The sequence below is a fragment of the Delphinus delphis genome, chromosome 4 (genome assembly GCF_949987515.2).
Source record: "Delphinus delphis chromosome 4, mDelDel1.2, whole genome shotgun sequence".
Taxonomy (NCBI): Eukaryota; Metazoa; Chordata; class Mammalia; order Artiodactyla; family Delphinidae; genus Delphinus; species Delphinus delphis.
In genome coordinates, this window is record NC_082686.1 from 34,564,256 (window position 1) to 34,589,152 (window position 24,897).

General features: G+C 34.2%; 1 protein-coding gene across 1 annotated transcript in view; it reads right to left on the minus strand.

Moving 5' to 3' along the window:
- The window catches only part of GBE1 (1,4-alpha-glucan branching enzyme 1), a 292,212-nt gene that overhangs the window by 79,084 nt on the left and 188,231 nt on the right, over positions 1-24,897 (minus strand). The window contains exons 8-10 of the mRNA XM_060010479.1: positions 17,182-17,297; positions 9,523-9,650; positions 5,100-5,198 (exon numbers count right to left, since the gene is read on the minus strand). Coding sequence (XP_059866462.1) covers positions 5,100-5,198; positions 9,523-9,650; positions 17,182-17,297 — 343 coding nt within the window. The remainder of the gene's footprint in view (positions 1-5,099; positions 5,199-9,522; positions 9,651-17,181; positions 17,298-24,897) is intronic.

Here is a 24,897-nt window from a genome sequence, read left to right on the forward strand (position 1 = left end):
AAAAAAATTAGCAAGAATAATGTCTTGTTCCATTCTTAAAAAAAAAAATTAAAACAACTGTTATTTCAAAGTATAAAGCCTAATTATCATGAATAATTATCATCTTAACAGACCACACATTTTTGTTTCCACTTCAGCTGCTACTCAGTCTCCAGTGTGGCTTCTGTGCCACTAACACCTCTTCAGTGCAAATGACCTTGCCAAAATCTCAGACTATGATTGTCTCCTAGGTCAGTAATTGCTCTTTCTTAGGCAAATGCTTGCAGTACATGATGATAATGCTGACCCTACCCCTTCCATGAAATGCTTTCCTTCTTAGTCTACCATTGCAAAACTCTTGACTGTTTTGTTTTGTTTTGCAACCACTCTAGACATCCTGTAAAATCCCTTCCTCTGCCTATCCTATAAAAGCTGGTGCTTCTCAGAGTTAATAGCGTAAAAATAGCCTGTCCTTTTACTCAACGCATTCTTTCTAAGTGGGTTCATTTCTCTTGTCCAAAAGTGTCAAAGGCACGCTGATAGAAGCAGAATTCTAAAATGGCCCCTATGATTCCGGCTCCCTCAGATTCACATCTTTGTATAATCCTTAACCTGGAGTGTGGGAGGGTCCTTTGAATACAATGGGTGTCCTTAGAAGAAACTGTGAGATAATAACAGTAATGTTTTAAGTTGCTAAATTTGTGGTAGTTTGTTACACAACAATAGAAAATTAATGAAGATTTTGGTACAAGAAATGGGGTTCCAGCCTGCCTGTATCTTCCTTTGCAAGTTTTTTTTTTTTTTTTGGCTCAGTGGAATTCAGAGGTGCTTAGCCATCCTGCATAATTGCACTGTGAATCACTGAGAACCAGAGGACAGGCTGTATTAGGCAGATTAATGGCCACCCACAGGTGTTTACATCCTAATATCCAGAGTCTGTGAATATGTCACCTTACATGGCAAAAAGGACTTTAGAGATATGTTGAAGTTAAGGACATTGAAATGGGTAGATTATCCTGGATTATCTGGATGGACTGAATGTAGTTGCAGGCATCTTTCTTAAAAGATGCCTGAATTGTCAGAGTAAGAGAGAGATTTGAAGATGCTACCCTGCTGGCTTTGAGGATGGGGGAAGGGACCATGGATCAAGGAATACAGGAATACAGGTCCATGCTTTTACAGGCTTTTAGAAGCTAGAAGAGTCAAGGAAACAGAGCCTCCAGAAGGAATGCATCCTTACTAATGCCTTGATTTTAGCTTAGTAAGACCCATTTCAGATTTGTGACTATATGACAGTAAATTTGTGTTATTTTAAGACACTAAGTTTGTGGTACTTAGATACAGCAACAATTTGAAACTAATGTATAGACCTATACAAATATGCTCAATTAAGTTCAACTACTGTGTAAAAACAATTCAATGGAAGTAGGTTCAATGGACTTTTCAACAAATCATGATGAATGAGTTAGACATCTATAGGCAAAAGAAAAACAGAAAAAAACCCTTACATGTTGACTGAACAAAAACTAACTCAAATGGACTATGGGTTTAAATATAAAAGTAAAACTATAAAATGTTTAATAGAAAACATAGGCGAGTCAAAGAATTCTTAGGCTTGTCACCAAAAGAGATCTCTAAAAGGAAAAAAAAAATAAATTGGCCTTCATCAAATTTAAAGGAAACAAAGAACTTTTTGTTCTGTGCAAGTCCACATGAAGAGGATGAAAAGACAAGCAAAGACTGGGATAAAATATTTGTCAACCACATACCCCCCCACAAAAGAGCTGAATCTAGACTATATAAAGAACTCTCAAAACTCCACAGTAAATAAATGATCCAATTAGAAAATGGTCAAAAGACATGAACAGACATTTCACCAAAGAGGATATACAGAAGGCAAATTAGCACAGGAAAAGATGTTCATCATCATCAGTCATTAAGGAAAGACAAAGTAAACCCATAGTGAGGTACTTCTGCACATCTGTTAGAATGATTCAAATAAAAAACAGTACAATAGCAAATGCTATTGTTCAATGATGTACAGAAATTGGATCTCACCAAAGTGGCTGGTGGGAATGTAAAATAGTACAGCTACTCAGAAAAATACTTTGGCAGTTTTTTAACAAATTAACATCCAACCACTATAAGACCCAGTAATTGTACTTTGGGGCATTTATCCTAGAATAATGAAAATTTATGGTCATACAAAAATATGTACACAAATGTTTATAGCAGCTTTCTTTACAAGAGCCAAAACCTAGAAACAATCTAGATGTCTTTTAATGGACAAATAATTAAACTGTGATACATCCATGCCATGGAATACCATTTAACGATGAAAAGGAATACACTGAAGTAGAGTCACAGATATAGAAAACAAACTTCAAGTTACCAGGGGATAAGCGAAGGAGGGAGGGATAAATTGGGAAATTGGGACTGACATATACACACTACTATATATAAAATAGATAACTAATGAGAACCTACTGTATAGCACATGGTACTCTACTCAGTACTCTGTAATGGCCTATATGGGAAACGAATCTAAGAAAAGAGTGGATATATGTATAACTGATTCACTTTGCTGTACACCTGAAACTAACACAACATTGTAAATCAACTATACTCCAATAAAAATTGTTTTTTTAAAGTTGAAAAGGAATAGACTACTGATACATGCAAGAACCTGGATGAAATCCCCAGAGAATTCGATTGAGTGAAAAATGGCAATTCCAAAAGGTTACATACTGTATAATTCCATTTATATAACATTCTTGAAATGAAAAAATTATAGAAATGGAGATCAGATTAGTGGTGGTCAAAAGTTAAGGAGTGACTGTGGGAAGAGGGAAGTGCGTGTGGTTATAAAGGCAACATTTGGGAAACTTGTGGTAGTGGAAGTGTTCTATATCTTGACTATTCCATATCACTATCCTGGTTGTGATATTGTATTATAGCTTTGCAAGATGTTACCATTGGGGAATACTGTTTAAGAATTCACACCAGATCTTACTGTATTATTTCTTACAACTGCATGGAAATCTACAACTATCTTAATATAAAAAGTGTAATTAAAAAAACTATATATAATGAAAAATACCAGATGCTCAATAAATATTTGGTGGAATTAATAAATGAATGAATTCAATTAAATACCTATATTACCTTTACATGAACACGTCAGTTATTAGATAATAAAAATGATCAAATAAAATGAAAGAAGATACAGCAAATTTGGCATATTTTAGATAGGCAAATATTTGTTCAGCAAATGACTAAACTAATATGATATCCCAAACTACTGATTTTGAGCTCTACAAGTAGCAAATGGTAAATAATTTGTTTCTGAACAACAAAAACATGAATGAAATCTAGCATTCTAATCTAACGCATACTCTATGTGTAGATAAAATGCGTGACACATACATTCTGAGTAGTTGTCATTTCTATCAATACTCGTGTGTTTTATTGACATTTGAAGGGATGATAATCATTTATGGAATTTTTTTTTAAATGCACAAATTATAAAAGGACTGGAAAGTCACTGAGTTTTTAAAAAAATATTATTTTAACTATCTCGTCTTATTAACTAAGGCTCCCACTTTGGTGATGAAAAAAGATGTTAAGTAATTACATAAAACAGAAGATGAGATCTGTCTTCAGAGGCTTTACAAACTACAAAGACAAGATGGCCATATCCTAAACAGAGGACAATACATTTTTTTCTAATTATATGACGTACTGCATAGTATAGTATCTTGAGCATACAAGGTACTGAAATGTTTAGTAAGTTAAATTTTTTTTAAAACCTGACATGATTGCTCAGAGAAGGAAATATCCTACTGTGAGCCATGACTGACTGGAAAATAATTCTAGGTTGATGTACACCTTGAAATATCCTGGAATTTGCCCAAAGACTGATGAAGGCTTTTCAGTAAAAAAAAAAGTAAGATTTGGCACTTGTGAGGGGAAAAAAGTCTGTGTGGAAGATTAGAAATAATAAAAGATGGTGGGTGGATAAAGAACCTTCAACTAAGGTAAGAAACTTGAAGACCACAGCATTTTTTTAAGGTAACAAATACAAAGCAACTTTCCCAGGTATTAAAGTTGGAACACACATTTGTTTGTTCCTTTGATTTTTAAGTCTAATCGCCTCTGTAAAACCCTTGCTTTTCGACCTGACAATGTTTACAAAATCATTATAGATGGAGAAGCGGAAGTTGTGCTGGTAGAGTTTTAATGTCACAGCTGTGCACTGCCCAAATTGCCTAGGGATACAGAAAAGGCAATTAAGAGATGCTTACAATAACTATTTCCTTCAGAGTAGGCTTTATGTTTTTTCTGTGCAAAGTTAAGCTCTTCTACCGTTGTGATCTCATGGCACCTGTTCATGTCTGTACTAAAGGGCTTAACAGAAAGCAATGATTATTTGATACGTATCTGACTCCTTATACATATTCAGCCTATGATTAAAGACTTGGACACTCAGAAATGTTCTACATCAAATCTATGTAACAACTTTAGTCTTTTAGACAAACATAAAATGAAACAAAATATAATCCAAACTACTTGAACTGTCATTAAATTTAATAAAATTGTATTAGAAATCATATGCAAGGTGTCATGTACAATTATTCATTCCTAGTGCCTAACACATGGTAAGGGCTTTTAAATGCTAAATGAAGGAATGGATAAATCCAAATCTGTTGAGAAAAAAACCATACTATGAAGCAAGTACTGGGAATTAAGGAGTGACTTCTACATTAATTGATGATTTGCAGGCAGAAATGGATGCGTTGATGAAGTTTAATGTGTTTTAAATATAGAACACCAAACTTTCATATAATTGCATTGATAAGGCAAAATTCCATTTACACAGATAACATTATAACAATCATATTTTCTCTGTGCCTGTATAATGCAAGTGTGAATACTTTACATTAGAACTTTTAGAAGTTTGAGAGGCACCTTATTAAAAAGCACAAGAAGCAACACCCTAATGAGAGAATACTTCAATTATATCTGTAACTACTGATCACAACCAAGAAATAAATCAAAGAAATAATAAATAAACCAACATAGTATCCGCAGGAAAATTTTTTTTTTACATGAAACCTTACCTGGATCCATTTATCTGGAACTGCCATGGCTAATCGATAATCAAAGCCAGCCCCTCCCAGGGAAATTGGAAAACACAGAGCGGGCATTCCTGATACATCCTAAAATAAAGAGCATCAGAATTATCAGTTCATATTGCTTAAACTTTTACTATATATTCTTCTGACAGTAAAATCCAGGCCAAGAAATACAAACAATAAATAGGGGCGAATACTCTTGGAGTACTTTGGTAGCATAACTGTAAAAGTAGATAAAATTGTGATAATGTATCTCATTTCCCAATAAGATTTTGTGTAATGCTTTTCATTTCAGGACAAATTTGATCTCTTTTCCTTAGTAGCACATAGAGAACACAAAATAGTAAAAGTGTTATTGTTGAAACATAGCTTCTTATACTAATTTTTGAGTACTATATTTATTAACTACTTCTTTCATCAAACATAAAAATACATGTGCCATATATCTGTTATTCTTGTTCTCTTTGTATACAGCATGGACATATAGTGTATTTTGTGAGAACTTAGCTTCTGATGAAATGGAAAGTAGAGTTAGCACACTAAGAGCGAAGAAGCAAGATGGCTTTCACTATAGTCAGTTACACTTGGAAATGGTCTTTGAGGTTATCTAGTGGATTCTCTTCATTTAGAAGATACAGAAATCGAGGCTTATTGAGGTGAAGGGATCACTAAAGACATGTTTCTCCATGGTAGAGCCAGGACTCAGACATCTGGCCTTTTGACAGGGTCTTCCTACTGTCATGACACCACTAGATTATCAGTAATCAAATAAATATACAATCAAACAGATAAGTAAAAAAATAATGGTACAAGGACCCAAATGCAACAAAATACATTATTATAACAACTGTGGTAAAATATGGGACAAGTACTAGTAATTCTAATTCCACAATATCTTTCCAATAAATTCTTTTCCTTTGCTCCATTTCTACAGACACTATCTTATTTAACCTACATTACTGTTTGCTTCAACCACTATGTTTCCAAACAAAGTTCCCCATCTCCAGCTTCTCTTTACCCTAATTGCTGCTGAAGAGTCTGCTCCTATCACTGCTTGCCGATAGCTTTCAATAGCCAACAATAAAAAACTCAAATTCTTCAATTTAAGATATAATTCAACAATTATACTTTAAGTGTTGACAATATAGTTCACTATTTGACTATCGGCTTCCTCATTCACTGTTAAAATTTAAGATCCATGGAGCAGGACTTTTGTTGCTGTTGCTGTTGCCATTGTCCACTGACATATGCCAGGAATCTAGAATAGTAGAAGAGTCGCTGGCATAAGGCAGGAACTCAGTAACTCCCTGCTGAGTGAATGCATGAAGGTGCTGCCAAGGATTTCAAGATACATAAGACATAATACTTGACTTGCTGGATTCATGAACTAGGACCTAAATGAACATGCACACACATACACTTATCACGAAATGACAACGTGCGTGGCTGTCATAATTGTTAGCTGAAGTACACAGAAAGTGCAAGGAAGAGACCTCTATCTTTCCATCGTTATTTTTACTATTTCATTTCAAATATTCAATACCTCATCCACTTTGAAACATTTACTCTTCCCTGTACTTGTCACAAGCTTTTCTGTGTGTGTCATCGCCCAAATTCTTTGGATCATTTTCCTTACTTCCTATGAAAGACTATACTCTGAGCTATACTCTGACTATACATACTCTGAGCTCTCTGAGACTTAACTGCTTCTTCTTCCACAACACCTCATCCTCAAACTTGTCCCACAGAAAAGCTGGAAAAAAAGAAACATATGACCTCTCTGGACTTCCAAAATATGTATTAACTGTTTTCTAATGGAAGAGAGCTACAGTTAAATATAGTACATGGTGGAATATATCCATAAGAAAGTATTCGTCAATAATATCTTATTTCTACATACTTCCTTATAGTTTATAAAAGTGAAAAAAGATGAATTAAAAAAAGTGAAAAAGGATGAATGTTTAACAGAAAAGAAACCATTTTAAAGAATTATATTTATCAAAATATGTCACATTTTCACAGATATGATAGGTATTCAGTTCAATTCCTTATAAACACTGCCTGAATATGTATTAATCTCAGGCACCTGTGTTAGGCACTGGAATTACGGACACAATGCCTTCCCAAAAGAATTTTCGTAAGACCCAGAGTTTTCCTAAGACTAGTGATAAGATGACATTAAAGATCAAAATAATTTTTCTCAAGAAAACATTAAGGTACAGTCTATATTCAGTCTACAGGTAGTTTTAGCAAATAGTTTGAAAGGAAATAGAATCTGCTAAGAAAAATATTTGGACACCAATTGGTCATAACTCCTAAATCTGACTACTAGAAGGCTGCCCCATTAATGCATATGAGATATTTCTAGCTCTCTTCTGGAAGTACAGAGTTAATGACTATTCTTATAAAATCTTAAAAGAAAAAAAAAAAGTAAACATAATGGTCACTAAAATAAATATGCTTTAAATATAAAGGAGTTGATGCTTACTGACATAGGATATTAAAATGATCATGTATGTTTCAAATGAAGTTAAAATAGTTTTAATTCTTTAATATCTAAAGATGACTCATGACTATTCCAGAGGGGTAAAAAGCCTCAGTTATGAAAAAAATATTTTTAATTAATACAGCAAATATAACCATGTATAATAGTTGATATACAGAAAAAAGTCTTCAATTTTAATAACTATTATTATAAATAAATTCAAATTTCTACTACAGGACTTTATTATAACATTGCATTATTTATTCATTACACCACATTCCTTTCTTAAAAAAAAAAGTTCATGAGGATCAATTCCACATTTTGAAGAGACTCCCACTAGACAGAAAAGTGATGTATTGAAATTGAAGTAGTTTTCAATTTAAGTAGAATAAATTGAAGATACATCTTGTTTTAAAAATATCTAAAACCAAGTAATATAAAGTAGGCTAAAGTCCCCAAGTTTCCTTGGTAGAAACACTGATAATCAGACAAGAGCTCCCTAGATGATGAAACTATTTTACTTGAAATGAATGGAAAGATCAATGTAACAATTTTAAGTTTCATGTATTAAATAATTACTTCTTTTTCTTCAGTACCCACTTCTGATTTGTGCTGTCATTAATTGTTTGTAGTAATTTGTTATATATAATGTCTCGGCTTCAAATTGCCATAAATATAATTGACAAAACTAATTATTTTTTTTGATGTTTAACAGATAATATTAAAATATATAAAGACAAAATAAAAGTTTAAAAGTACTAATTTACATTAAAAAATATTCAGCACAGAAAGTGTTAGCATAAGTACTAAAAAGACTTATAATTTATGACCAAATATAGGTAGGTAGAGATTGTGAAACAATACAGAGTATCAAAATGGCATTGTAATTGTGGGGTTTTTAAATTTTATATGAAAATTTACTCCAGGAATTTAGGATCTATTGCTCTATTCCTAGAAGATATTTAGGAGGCAAAAGGTCTCTGTTCTCGATCCAGAGATAAACCAGGAAATCATATCACCTAGTTTGAGATTTGGAGTTTTGAGAAATGATGTATAGAAAAAAGGCTATACAAATAATAAACACTACAGGAAGGAGACTGTCACTACTGCATATCATTCCAATGAACAAAATGCCAAAAATGTGAAAATACACCTTAACTCTGACTCTTTCAATAGCCTTACTACTTTTATATGCCAACCACTACACTTTGTATAGAACAGTTTTAACACACTAAGTTCAATTTTAATAATAATTCCTAGTTAGAGGACTCACAAAACCAGAGGGACTTTACTACTAAATATAAATTAGCATAAGCATTTAACAAACTTCTTAATTTATCAAATTTATCACCAAGAGGGGAATTGTCAATTATGCATATATCGAATTATATCATTACAGTGCAGCTTTGGGACAGTTAATCATGAACCTTCAGTAATCATGAATAACTAGTGAACATTTGGCAATTTCAGAGCAATAACGTAAACAAGAAAGGTAATCGCATCAGAACAAGAGAGGTTTCAGAGAAGCTCGCAGGCAGTGATCCATGCCATCTCTAATGATTAAACCAGAAAGGAAAAAAAAAAAATTAAACAGCCAGACGCATATTAATATTCAATTCTTTTCTGTGCTGAAGGTCACATGGCAAAAGGACCTGTCCACTGATTAGGGTATTTTACTTTCTAACCACTGGCAGTTTCTTTTTTAACAATGGAATAATGACAAGTAATTAGGGTACATTATCTGATAATAGGAAAACAGTGAATTCTGAATAATGTGCCATCCACACAAGGTAGCTGCACTATAGTCAGGGTATAATTGCACTTATGCAATTACTGACAACACAGAGATCATTCAAATATTGTATGCTGATAAAATGTTCTATTTTAAAGGGGGTCAGAGGGTAGAGATCATTATAGCTTTACCTCAGCTATTGTTATAGAATCTGGATACAGCGTGTGAACCAAATGATTTGCCAACATGATATAAGTCAAAGCGTCTTCATCTACTTCTAGTCCAAAATACTCATGGTAGTCACCGGAAAAATTCTGACCTAGAGAACAGAAAACCAATATGGATGCATCATCTTAGCATGCAAGTCTTAACTCTGCACAAATGCCTCCACCAATTAGATGGTTGATATCAGTTTTGTTATCATAGCAAAATGTCATGAGCCAGCAATTATATGATTTAACTTACAAAAGTACTCCATATCTACATTCAAAGTTCAGACAATCTTGAAATTCAATTTTTGTTTTACAAACACAAACAAAACCCCTGTGATTTAAAATTTTAATTTAATTTGAACTGAATTTTACAGGAGAAAAATGAAGTAAAATGATACCAAAGAGGGCTTCCCTGGTGGCGCAGTGGTTGGGAATATGCCTGCCAATGCAGGGGACACGGGTTCAATCCCTGGTCCGGGAAGATCCCACATGCTGTGGAGCAACTAAGCCCGTGTGCCACAACTACTGAGCCTGCGCTCTGGAGCCCGCAAGCCACAACTACTGAGCCTGAGTGCCACAACTACTAAAGCCTGCGTGCCTAGAACTCGTGCTCTGCAATGGGAGAGGCCACGCAATGAGAAGCCCATGCACCGCAACTAAGAGCAGCCCCTGCTCGTCACAACTAGAGAGGGCCCGAATGCAGCAACGAAGACCCAACACAGCCAAAAAATAAATAAATAAAAGAAATAAATTAAAAAATGAGACCAAAGAGATTCATAAATTTTGTTTTAGATACATTTTTTGTCACACTAAGAGATCTTAATGTTAGCTAGCTCCTATTCAATCCCTCTGAAGAAAAGGGAGGATTTTGTCTGTCGGTGGGCATTTAGGTTGCTTCCACGACCTGGCTATTGTAAACGGTGTTGCAATGAACATTGGGGTGCATGTATCATTTTGAATTATGGTTTTCTCTGGGTATATGCTCAGTAGTGGGATTGCTGGGTCATATGGTAATTCTATTTTTAGTTTTTTAAGGAACCTCCATACTGTTCTCCATAGTGGCTGTATCAATTTACATTTCCAGCAACAGTGAAAGAGGGTTCCCTTTTCTCCACACCCTCTCCAGCATTTGCTGTTTGTAGATTTTCTGATAATGCCCATTCTAACTGGTGTGAGGTGATACCTCATTGTAGTTTTGATTTGCATTTCTCTAATAATTAGTGATGATGAACAGCTTTTCATGTGCATCTTGGCCATTTGTATACTTTCTTTGGAGAAATGTCTGTTTAGGTCTTCTTACCATTTTTGAATTGGGTTGTTTGTTTTTTTAATGTTGAGCTGAATGAGCTGTTTATATATTTTGGAGATTACTCCTTTGTGCATTGATTCATTTGCAAATATTTTTTCCCATTCTGAGGGTTGTCTTTTTGTCTTGTTTATAGTTTCCTTTCTTGTGCAAAAGCTTTGAAGTTTCATTAGGTCCCATTTGTTTATTTTTGTTTTTATTTTCATTACTCTAGGAGGTGGATCAAAAAAGATCTTGCTGTGATTTACGTCAAATAGTGTTCTTCCTATGTTTTCCTCTAAGAGTTTCATAGTGCCCAGTCTTATGTTTAGGTCTCTAATCCATTTTGAGTTTATTGTTGTGTATGGTGTTGGGGAGTGCTCTAATTTCATTCTTCTACATGTAGCTGTCCACTTTCCCCAGCACCACTTATTGAAGAGACTGCCTTTTCTCCACTGCATATCCTTGCCTCCTTTGCCATAGATTAGTTGACCATAGGTGCGTGGGTTTATCTCTGGGCTTTCCATCCCATTCCACTGATCTATATTTCTGGTTCTGTGCCAGTATCATATTGTCTTGATTACTGTAGCTTTGTAGTATAGTCTGAAGTCAGGGAGCCTGATTGCTCCAGCTCCATTTTTTTCCCTAAAGACTGCTTTGGCTATCTGGGGTCTTTTGTGTCTCCATACAAATTTTAAGATTTTTTTGTTCTAGTTCTGTAAAAAACGCCATTGGTAATTTGAAAGGGATTGCATTGAATCTGTAGATTGCTTTGGTAGTATAGTCATTTTCACAATATTGATTCTTCCAAACCAAGAACATGGTATATCTCTCTATCTGTTTGTATCATCTTTAATTTCTTTCATCAGTGTCTTATAATTTTCTGCATACAGGTCTTTTGTCTCCTTAGGTAGGTTTATTCCTAGGTATTTTATTCTTTTTGTTGCAATGGCAAATGGCAGTGTTTCCTTAATTTCTCTTTCACATTTTTCATCATTAGTGTATAGGAATTCAACGGATTTCTGTGCATTGATTTTGTATCCTGCAACTTTTCCAAATTCATTGATTAGGTCTAGTAGTTTTCTGGTGGCATCTTTAGGATTCTCTATGTAGAGTATCATGTCATCTGCAAACAGTGACAGTTTTACTTCTTCTTTTCCATTCTGTATTTCTTTTTCTTCACTGATTACTGTGGCTAGGACTTCCAAAACTATGTTGAATAAGAGTGGTGAGAGTGGACATCCTTGTCTAGTTCCTGATCTTAGAGGAAATGCTTTCAGTTTTTCACCATTGAGAATGATGTGTGCTGTGGGTTTGTCATATATGGCCTTTACTATGTTGAGGTAGGTTCCTTGTATGCCCACTTGCTGGAGATTTTTTATCATAAATGGGTGTTGAATATTTTCAAAAGCTTTTTCTGCATCTATTGAGATGATCATATGGTTTTTCTTCTTCAATTTGTTAATATGGTGTACTCCTTTGATTGATTTTCATGCATTGAGGAATCCTTGCATCCCTGGGATAAATCCCACTTGATCATGGTGTATGATCATTTTAATGTGCTGTTGGATTCTGTCTGCTAGGATTTTGTTGAGGGTTTTTGCATCTATATTCATCAGTGATATTGGTCTGTAATTTTCTTTTTTTGTAGTATCTTTGTCTGGTTTTGGTATCAGCGTGATGGTGGCCTCATAGAATGAGTTTGGGAGTGTTCCTTCCTCTGCAATTTTTTGGAAGAGTTTGAGAAGGATGGGTGTTAGCTCTTCTCTACATGTTTAGTAGAATTCACCTATGAAGCCATCCGGTCCTGGACTTTTGTTTCTTGCAAGATATTTAATCACAGTTTCAATTTCATTACTTGTGATTGGTCTGTTCATATTTTCTATTTCTTCCTGGTTCAGTCTTGGAAGGTTATACCTTTCTAAGAATTTGTCCATTTCTTCGGGGTTGTCCGTTTTATTGGCATAGAGTTGCTTGTAATAGTCTCATAGGATGCTTTGTATTTCTCTGGTGTCTGTTGTAACTTGTCCTTTTTCATTTCAAATTTTAATGATTTGAGTCTACTCCCTCTTTTTCTTGATGAGTCTGGCGAATGGTTTATCAATTTTGTTTATCTTCTCAAAGAACAAGCTTTTAGTTTTATTGATCTTTCCTATTGTTTTCCTTCTTTCTATTTCATTTATTTCTGCTCTGATCTTTATGATTTCTTTCCTTCTGCTAACTTTAGGTTTTGTTTGTTCTTCTTTCTCTAGTTCCTTTAGGTGTAAGGTTACATTGTTTATTTGAGATTTTTCTTGTTTCTTGAGGTAGACTTGTATAGCTATAAACTTCCCTCTTAGAACTGCTTTTGCTTCATCTGATACATTTTGGATCGTTGTGTTTTCATTGTCATTTGTCTCTAGGTATTTTTTGATTTCCTCTCTGATTCCTTCAGTGATCTCTTGGCTATTTAGTAACGTATTGTTTAGCCTCCACGTGTTTGTGTTTTTTACGTTTTTTTCTCTTTAGTTCATTTCTAATCTCATAGCGTTGTGGTCAGAAAAGATGCTTAAAATGATTTCAATATTCTTAAATTTACTGAGGCTTGATTTGTGACCCAATATGTGATCTATCCTGGAGAATGTTCTGCGTGCACTTTAGAAGCAAGTGTAATCTGTTGTTTTTGGATGGAATGTCCTATAAATATCAATTAAATCTCTCTGGTCTATTGTGTCATTTAAAGCTTGTGTTTCCTTATTAATTTTCTGTTTGAATGATCTGTCCATTGGTGTTGAGGTGTTAAAGTCCCCCACTATTATTGTGTTACTGTCAAATTCCTCTTTTATAGCTGTTAGCAGTTGCCTTATGTATTGAGGTGCTCCTATGTTGGGTTCATATACATTTATAATTGTTATATCCTCTTCTTGGATTGATCCCTTGATCATTATGTAGTGTCCTTCCTTGTCTCTTGTAACATTCTTTATTTTAAAGTCTATTTTATCTGATATGAGTATTGCTACTCCAGGTTTCTTCTGATTTCCATTTGCATGGAATATCTTTTTCCATCCCCTCACTTTCGGTCTGTATGTGTCCCTAGGTCTGAAGTGGGTCTCTTGTAGACAGCTTATATGGGTCTTGTTTTTGTATCCATTCAGCAATCCTGTGTCTTTCGGTTGGAGCTTTTAATCCATTCACATTTAAGGTAATTATTGATATGTATGTTCCTATTACCATTTACTTAATGGTTTTGGGTTTGTTTTTTGTAGATCCTTTTCTTTTCTTGCTCTTCCTACTTACAGAAGTTTTATACCATTTGTTCTAGAGCTGGTTTGGTGGTGCTGAATACTCTTAGCTTTTGCTTGTCTGTAAAGCTTTTGATTTCTCCATCGAATCTGAATGAGATCCTTGTCGGGTAGAATAATCTTGGTTGTAGGTTCTTCCCTTTCATCACTTTAAATATGTCATGGCACTCCCTTCTGACTTGTAGAGTTTCTGCTGAGAAATCAGCTGTTCACCTTATAGGAGTTCCCTTGTATGTTATTTGTCGTTTTTCCCTTGCTGCTTTCAATAATTTTTCTTTGTCTTTAATTTTTGTCAATTTGATTACTATGTGTCTCAGTGTGTTTCTCCTTGGGTTTATCCTGTATGGGATTCTCTGCGCCTCCTGGACTTGGGTGGCTATTTCCTTTCCCATGTTAGCTATGTTTTCGACTATAATCACTTCAAATATTTTGTTGGGTCCATTCTCTCTGTCTTCTCCTTCTGGGACCCCTATAATGCCAATGTTGCTGCGTTTAATGTTGTCCCAGAGGTCTCTTAGACTGTCATCATGTCTTTTCATTGTTTTCTCTTTATTCTCTTTTGCAGCAGTGAATACCAGTATTCTGTCTTCCAGGTCACTTATCCGATCTTCTGCCTCAGTGATTCTGCTATTGACTCCTTCTAGTGTATTTTTCATTTCAGTTATTACATTGTTCATTTCTGTTTGTTTGTTCTTTAATTCTTCTAGGTCTTTTTTTTTTTTTTTTTGCGGTACGCGGGCCTCTCACTGTTGTGGCCTCTCCCGTTGTGGAGCACAGGCTCCGGACGCACAGGCTCAGTGGCCATGGCTCATGGGCCTAGCCGCTCCGCAGCACGTGGGATCTTCCCGCACCGGGGCATGAACGGGCGTCTCCTGCGTCAACCACTGTGCCACCAGGAAGACCCCTCTTCTAGGTTTTTGTTAAACATTTCTTGCTTCTCAATCTCTGCCTCCATTATTTTTCCTAGTTCCTGGATTATCTTCACTATCACTATTCTGAATTCTTTTTCTGGAAGGTTGCCTATCTCCTCTTCATTTAGTTGGTTTCTGGGGTTTTATCTTGTTCCTTCAACTGGTACATAGCCCTCTGCCTTTTCATCCTGTCTATCTTTCTGTGAATGTGGTTTTTGTTCCACAGGCTGCAGGATTGTAGTTTTTCTTGCTTCTGCTCTCTGCCCTCTGTTGGATTAGGCTATCTAAGAGGCTTGTGCATGTTTCCTGATGGGAGGGACTGGCGGTGGGTAGAGATGGCTGTTGTTCTGGTGGGCAGAATTCAATAAAACTTGAATCCCCTTGTCTGCTAATGGGTGGGGCTGGGTTCCTTCCCTGTTGTTTGTTTGGCCTCAGGCGACCCAACTCTGAGGCCTTCCCGGGCTTTTTGTTGGTACTAATGGTGGACTCTGGGAGGGCTCACACCAAGGAGTACTTCCCAGAACTTCTGTTACCAGTGTCCTTATCCTTGTGGTGAGCCACAGCCACACCCCGCCTCTGCAGGAGTCCCTCCAAGGCTAGCAGGTAGGTCTGGTTCAGTCTCCTATGGAGTCACTGCTCCTTCCCTTGGGTTCCGATGCGCACACTACTTTGTGTGTGCCCTCCAAGAGTGGAGTCTCTGTTTTCCCCAGTCCTGTCGAAGTTCTCTAGTCAAATCTTGCTATCCTTCAAAGTCTGATTCTCTACAAATTCCTCCTCCCGTTCCCAGACCCCCAGGTTGGAAAGCCTGACGTGGGGCTCAAAACCTTCACTCCAGTTGGTAGACTTCTGTGGTATAAGTGTTCTCCAGTTTGTGATTCACCCACCCAGCAGTTATGGGATTTGATTTTATTGTGATTGCACCCCTCCTATCATCTCATTGTGGCTTCTCCTTTGTCTTTGGATGTGGGGTATCTTTTTTCATGAGTTCCAGTGTTTTCCTGTCGATGATTGTTCAGCAGTTAGTTGTGATTCCAGTGTTCTAGCAAGACGGAGTGAGAGCACATCCTTCTACTCCGCCATCTTGAAGAATGTCTACTGTCTCAGTATTTGTTATTATCCTCATCTCAAAGTGGGAAAGCATGCTAAGTAACTCAGAATGTTTTTCTTTACCATTTCTTGGGCCCTGTACCCATAAAAAGCATATCCCATATCCATGGATTTCAGTTCATTTCACCAATTCCACAATTCCTTGGATAATACCTAGCCCTCAGCACAGCGAGGTTCTGCTGGGGCATGTAGGTGTTTTAATCTAGGAGAGGATATTTTTGAATTTTGTATTGCTTGCCTTTTTCATCCCCTAAGTCAGCTTCTCTCCAAAGTGGAAGATATCAATGAAATCTGTCATGTCTTATAGATTCAACTTCTTCCCTAGGAATGTTTCATGTGGCCAGCATCTTGACTGAGAGCAGTTAACAGCACACTTTGAATATAGCATCTTTTCTTGGCACCCACTTTTTGATTTATACTCTAAAGTCAATTTTTTGGATTGGTTGTTGCCAGTAAATATTTGGTCATTAAAAAAATAATAATTATTCTCCATGTTATCAATTGAAGGATTAGGATTCTGTGATCCCACTTCTCTGTACAACTTTTTAACTGAAGATCTTTGATCCATATTTTTAATTACAGATTAATTTACTATTTAATTTTAACTGAGCACATCTATATTTAAAATATACATATTTTCTTCAATTTTTAATATGCAAAGGAACCCATACATTAACAAATGTTCTCATTTATTATTTTTGTTATTTATTTTTCATTACAAATGCTGTCATGTTCACAGCCTGAGGGTGCTGTAATAAATGGTATCCTTAAAAAGCATTTTTAAAAGAATGCTACATATTAAAGAGAGCATATTATTAAATAGATATATTTCAAAGAAAATCATTATATTTTATTTACTTATAAAATGTATTTGACCCAATCTCTTGCCAAAAAGGGATCAGAGAAAAGACATACACAATGGAACTAATAAAAAATCAATCCAACAATAATGGCTACTGCAGCGACATAACTGAACCCCAAGCCTGGCTGTAATCTTCCAGTAAAAAATAAAATAAAATCGTTAGTTACATCTGTAATGTATCAGGTTACCTACCTATTCCATGGTGATGATACAGCATGGATGTAACACCATCAAAACGAAATCCATCAAATCCATATTCTTCCAACCACCATCTTATGTTTGACAGAAGAAATCTTAAAACTTCCCAGCTAAAATATTAGATAAATATATATTTAAGCATAATGTATATAGTATTTTCCTTAATTCTTATACATCCTTTGCTAAGAGTAATAATTAAAATCAAAATCTCTCTCTTAGGAATCATGATGTTCAAAGAAATATATCACATAAACAACAGAAAACTACTAAGATTTACCTCATTTGTTTGATGAAATTCATTCTAATAGGAAAATGTGCTAAATTTCTTTAGCTGCAAAATCACTCAATATCTGAGAAAAACCTAAGGAAAAAATGTGTCAGTCTGGTCCAAAGTGCAGGGACTCTGTCTTGTTCAATGAAAACATACAGTGATTACTACACAGTATTAGTTACTAAAAAAAGGAAAAAAAAAGAAAAAAAAAACAAAAACACAAAGTCTGTCACTTATCTCTGAATTTTCATCACGATTTTTCATGTAATATAACCACAGTTACATAGTTTCTCCTTTCAGAAAATATAATTTCATTATCAATAGAAAACTGCTTTCAGCCTTCAGTGTTTGCTTAAAATATTTCCTTATTCTACAGTTTAAAACAGATATAGTTCAGAATAAAAAGTAAAATAAAAAAGAGAGTTTTAAAATCAACCATATGATAAGCAGTATTATACTTACTGGACTTGTTTTGTGAGGGTAAAAGAAGGAGACCTAATTACTAGAATATACATGTTTAATAAAGTAAAAAGTTCTACAAGTTAAAGAGTCTTATATCCATAAAAACAGAAAGAAAACAAAGAACTGTTATAACTCAATTAAAAACACCACATGAAACAAGGCTATTTTGGACAATTGAAAAGAAGGCATCATCAATTAGTATTTTTTTTTTAGTCATACAGTTATGGTTGAGTTCTCTATCTCATTATAACTACGGTCTTAAGACTCTAATACCTCATTTAGTTTAATGACAAAGCAGTAATAGTGTACATAATTCCTTAACCCATTTGAAATTTATGTACTTTTTTTAACCTTCAATATATTAAAGAGCCATCTGACATAAGTGGAGATTAAGTCATCACAATCAACTCCAGAATTGTAAATCAAAACTTTGGGGCAAGATGAGTATCGTTGGTAATTAACTGCTTTAAATAAGTTACTTTGAGTTTTGAAAACTTACTCAAAGTTAAGAAATGAAAAAAAAAAAAACAGAAATCCAAGCAATCCAGTTGATATGAAAGGGAGCCCGGAGGTTCTAGATTGTTAGGTCCAAGCCATGATGAAGGCAGAATATACCAATGTTTCTATTAATGCATATTCATTTAGGGTTTAAAGAGAAAAAATTCTGTTTAACAAAAAGAAATGAATAGATCAAAATTGCTCTATTTTTTTGAAGTTTCTTTAAAATTAATAAACTTTATTTTTTAGAGCAGTTTTGGGTTCACTGAAAAATTTAAAGGAAGCATGCCTATACTTTTTTTTTAACAAGGTTGCTATATGAATATTTCAGAAAGAATAAATTTGCATATCAATAATCCTTTCTAAACAATATTTTGAAAAGGTCATACTTTTCTCATTTGATTGGTAATGTATATTTTACTTCTGAAAGGCAAACAAAGTTATTTTTAGCCCAAAATACCTCAGAGTAGGACCAAAACCTGTTTAAAAACTAAATATCTTGGGTAGATGTATGAAGATATGAATATGTAAACCAGAGTTCACAGACTGTCCCTGGGCCTGATCTGACATGTATTACTGTTTTGTTTACCTTGCAGAAGGCAGTAGACCCTTGAACAACACAGGTTCGAACTACACAGGTCCACTTATATTTTTTTTCAATAAATATACAGTCATCCCTCCATATTCTTGGATTAGCATCCTTGGATACAAAGCGACCACAGTATTCATTATACTATGCCACTTTATATAAGGGACTTGAGCATCTGTGGATTTTGGTATATGGTGGGGCTCCTGGAACCAATCTTCTGGAGATGTTGAGGGACAACTGTACTTTCAATTTTCAGTTTGAATTTCTGAAGATGGAACATGTACTTTCTGGTTCCTCCCAGTACCTGCAACGCCACATTTTCATACCAACCCTATTGACTCATTTACATCACCATCTTGGGCTGGTGGACATTTACTGTCAATTTCTAACATAAATATTAGACATTTATGTTAGGCAGGTAAACACATTCAAATGTGAAAACTGCATCCTAATATCTACAGAGATAAAGTAAGAGAAAAGAAGAAAAAAAGCCAATGATATTGCAATTCAATAAAAAGCAGAAAAGAAGGTGATGTGAGTCTAATTATTAAAAAGAAAATACTGTGCAATATCACATACTTGATTAAGGGTGGAGTTACTAAATGTCCTACTGATTCCTGTTATTACAATATTTAAACTATCTTCTTCTTGACCAAAAGGAGTTATAAAACTATATTTAACATACTTGGCTGTAACTATGTGAGTAGACAGATTCTTGGTATGAGTAAATAGAAAAAGAATTTCCTGTGATAATCAGAAAAGAAACAATAATGAAAATGGAGCATATAATTAAAAAGTTCAAATGGGTTAAAAAAATACTAAATTCTATCCTATGGACCTCTAAAATTCTCTTAACCTGAAACAAAGTCTAAACAACATAAAAATTCTTTAAAAAAATCACCACAAGATTAAACAGATAGGAACAAATCAAATTTGTAGTGCTTTCAAAATAATCCATTTTATTATATTTTATGAATATGTAAATCATTAATAAAACAAAAAATAGATGTGTAGTCTGTGGAGATAGAAAAGAGATTCAATTGACCCTTGAACAATATGGGTGTGGGTCCACTAATATGTGGATAGTTTTCGATAAATACAGTATCTGTATTTTCATTTTTCAGGTCTTTAAATTAGCGAACTGTGGGGAAAAGTTTGTGTTCAATTAGAGATCACAATATGTGGAATCAAAAGAACTATAGTTTGAGTCCTGATTCTAATGCAAACTGTTTCAGCTTGAGTGAGTCATTTATCAATTACTTTGTTTTTGAGGCAGAGATAGCAGATGTGTATTTCAACTGAGCAGGGGTAGGTGTATCTAAACCCCAAGTTGTTCAACGGTCAACTGGACACAAAATTTTACAGGGGAGTAAACTATCTAGAATGAAAATAGTAAAGAAACAAACTCTAGAACATTTTGTTTTTTAACAAAATTTTGGGAAATACATTCAGGAAAAAAATCACATCTAAAATTTTCAAGTTAGTAGCAGTAAATAGAAAGCAAAAGTTAAAAGTATTAATTATCTGGTTATACATATTTTTTAAAACTAGATTGTTTTAAAAAGTTAGTAAAAAAATCGATCTTATAAAGGTAACACTTTATAAATAAATAGCCTTTGTTGTTCAAGAAAAAATAAACTACCAGTGCAGGAAATAGGGGGAAAGACAGACTCATAATTATGTTCCCAATATTTCTGTAGTCCAAATTTTCTCTTATCATTTTAGCATGATAAATCCAGACAGATAAATTCACTCTATAAACTCAGTGTCCTAATAAAACTAATTTAAAACACAGGTTGCTTGCACTCAGATCACAAAAATTGGGGCTTTCAAGACCTAACAAGACAGAGAACCAGGAAGACTGAGGTCTGAGTCCCTAAATAACCAGACCGTACACGTGAGTAATTGCATGGACACAATCCAGAACTCAAAGTTGAAAAACAGTAGGTTTTAGAGGGTTTACAGTATCACTGGAATAAAGATGTAGCTTTCTTTTTTTTTTCTTACACTACGTAAACATCTAACTTAATGTTAACAATGTATTTAATTATTATATAAATATATTTATCCCAGGTCACTGAAGTTAAATTACAAGAGGAAAGCTGTGCCGGGAGCCCTCCAGACAACATCCAGATTTAGTGATTCATTAGGGGACCTACAGGAGTAAGCATATAGTCATGCTCATGGCTATGATTTATTACATACAGTAAAAGGATAGAAAGCAAAATCGGTAAAGAAAAAGGTGCATGGGGCAAAGTTCAAAGGAGTCTAGGTGTAAACTTCCAAGAGTCGCCCTCTCCTGATAGAGTCACACTTAATTCCTCTGACAACAAACTCACAACACTTGTGAAATGTCATCTACCAGGGAAGCTCGTGAGAGACTCAGTTCTCAGGAGTTTTACTGGGGGCTGGTGAAATCTTAAATATATGTTAAAAATCTAAATCTAAAGGACCTCCAGTTGAGGTACTCTGTTTTGCACCCTACTTTTCAGCAGTCACATGTACGATGCAATTATTAAGCTTATACATGAATGAAATCGTTCACTGAATCTAAGCTTTGCCTTATAAATAGAACACCAGAACAAACTTAAGGAATATACACCAGTGAAAATATAGATTTCTGGAAGACGTCTATTACTAATCCTACTATCATAAATTTCAAATTCAGCACCCATAAATTGCATTTTTTCTTCTTTGAGGGGCTGAGAAGAAGAGTTAGGATATATTCCAAATTATGACTGAATTACAAATATTACTCAATGTGCTCTGTAGTAATAAATGAACTGAATCATCTCAATTGAATGGTTTGCCTTGAGTCAAAGTAGGAAAACGTCTGGCAAAGGGTACGATAGAAAAGGCAATTTACTTTTTCTACTTCAAAATGTCATCAGACAGCCCATGACACAGTTAATATATCCAGTTGATTAGAGTCCCATAAAAATATAAAGCAGAATTTAAGAGTACAGTTTTACTTTGGTTTGCTACAGCAGACAAGGTGGGGCTTTGATTTTAAGATTATTCCACTGACACAAGGCTTTTAAAGTCTGTCCTTAAAAACCACAAAGTAGCCTAGTTTCCAAACAACTGGAAGAATTTGATGCTAACAAATATATACTTAGGGACCAGCTTGAATGTATTTGAGAAGTAACCTTTTTTAGTTATTAGCTTTCTATCTTAAACCAATTAACACATAAATTAGAAACAAATACTATGTCATATATACTGCCTAAGATCGATTGATTAGCTTACTCATATATTTTATGAAGCAAAAACAAAATCCCTAAAATCCAGAAAAAGATAATGAAATGCACTGACTTTCCTGTGAATCATAAACCACTAAAAATGTTGAAATCACAGGTGTCTGATATAGAAACTGAATATGTCAATGAAAAATATATAAATTTAAGGATTTCTGGCAATCAAAGTAATCAGTCTAATTGGTTTGGATGTCTGAAATATTCAACCTGTAATCAAGGAATGATGATTTATTAAGATAATTTTGTCACACACATAATTCTAATATTAAGGTTTTTAGGAAATATCCCTAAAATCAAAAACTGTTGATTTGTCTCACATTCTGCCAATGAACTTTATAATGAAATAAAACATAGTCAAATTTTCTTGGCAAGCAAGTATAATCAGATGTAACCATACTTATTAGATGAAGTTACATTTTGTAATTCAAAACTATTTGCCTAATGTATTTATTTGTGGCCCTGAATAACTTCTAGAATTTTCAAAATCAGCCACTTAGACCACTGGATGTTACTAACCCCACTAATATTGCATACAAATAAATAGGAGACATTTTTAAGCAGTGGTCAAATATCAAAATATGAAGAAAAATTATATATTCCTCTTAGCTATTACAAAGTCTTTGAAGCTGAATGGCTATTAAAACATACATCATAAAACCATAAAGCAAAAGTTACATGTTTTGATCTGGGTATTTCAACTGAGGCAGCAGATTAACCTTAAACAAAGAAAGTACTTTGAGACTTTTTCTTTTATAGAAAAATATGGCATGTCAAATAGAAGGATAGAGTCTTGAATCACAATAACATTTTTTTTTAAAGGAAGATACTCTTTTTAAAGGAAACTAACATTTTTTTAAAGGAAGATACTAAAAAGCAGGTAACGTCTTACTATGTACTCTATTTTTAAAAATAAAAAAACCTCATCTATCAGTATATTTTTACTATAACTAGTCAATAAAGGGAAAATGCTATAGTTTTGCTTTTTACTTTGTCAACAGAAATTATACTGTCAGTCAATTGGAATTGATTGAGAAAAATTTTAAACATCAAAAAGTGCAAAAAGTGCTTACTCATATCTCGTACAACATAATAGTGTCATCTATAACAAAATGTATCTAGGTCTTTAGACAGTATATTGAGGCGACTGTATATATTAATTTCAAACAAAATTAGATAGCAATAAGCACACAACTTAATGAGACAAAGTATTAATTCAACTACTAAAAATCTGTAATAATATAAATTTCAGAAATGGGTTTTTATTATAAAATATGATTTTGAAGTTTTCTTTTCAATATCACGTTGTTTTTTTTATTTCAACCTGTACAACTTTATTTTATTTAAATTAATATACTGTTTAATCATATTATATCCACTGAGCCCTGGTTATCTACATTCATTATTACAATAAAACATTTTCTTCCCCTTAAGGCCTAAATTGTACTTAGCTTATTAAATATTGAATTAAAATTACATCCATTTATATTATCTGTAAGTTTAATCAGGTATTCTCCAGGAAATAAGTAGGAAAGGATGGCATATTACACTTTCATATGCTAAATGTTTCCAATTATACTTTTCCTAAAAAAAAAAAATACTCGAGAAATGTTCAAGTCTCTCTTTTCTCTAAATTTATATTCTTAACAAGCTTGGTTACCTTCTCAAGTAAGATGAGAAAAATGCAAACTTCGAGGGGAGTGTGTTTGTCCCTGTGTATGTGTGTGCATAGGGGTGGGGAGCAGAGTGGTAAGGGACCAGCAGTGAAAGCAAAAGTGAAAGATTTTCAGTCTGATACAAAAAAAGAGATAAATCTAAAATAACTAATAACCCACTCTGATAATGATTAATTACTCTGAATGATTAAGAAATTAATAAGTTTTCATACTATTTATTTTTATTTATTTATTTATTTTGCGGTACGCGGGCCTCTCACTGTTGTGGCCTCTCCCGTTGCGGAGCACAGGCTCCGGATGCGCAGGCTCAGCGGCCACGGCTCACAGGCCCAGCCGCTCCACGGCATGTGGGATCTTCACGGACCGGGGCACGAACCTGTGTCCCCTGCATCGGTAGGCGGACTCTCAACCACTGCGCCACCAGGGAAGCCCCATACTATTTATTTTTAAATCAGTTTATATTTCTTTGCTTTCTCATAAAGATTGTTACCAAAGGTGATTTTTCAAAGCATTAGAGCTTATCAAATATACTATTAAAATTTGGACAAAACTTAGATCTTTTTCAAAGTAGAGGGTGCAAAAAAGCTGAGCATCTCAAGGTCCAGAAAGCAGAAAGCCAAGCTAAATCATCCTCTATAATGAAACATAGGGGAGGTATTGTATGAAATTATTACATATCTCATCTGAACAAGGTGTTGCTCTTCTACAGAACAAATCACTATAGGTTAGCTAATTACATATACATACATACAGGTACACAGATACACATCATCTTTTCCAAACAAGGTTAAAAATTCAACCTTACCTATAGAATGAAAATAATTATTGCTCCAGATCAAAACTGACAGTGACTTAAACATATAGAGATATACATTATTGGCAAATATTAAACTATAATTGGTAATCAGATTTTAAAAGCTTATTTTAATGGTAAAAGTTTGGAAACATTAACTATTTACA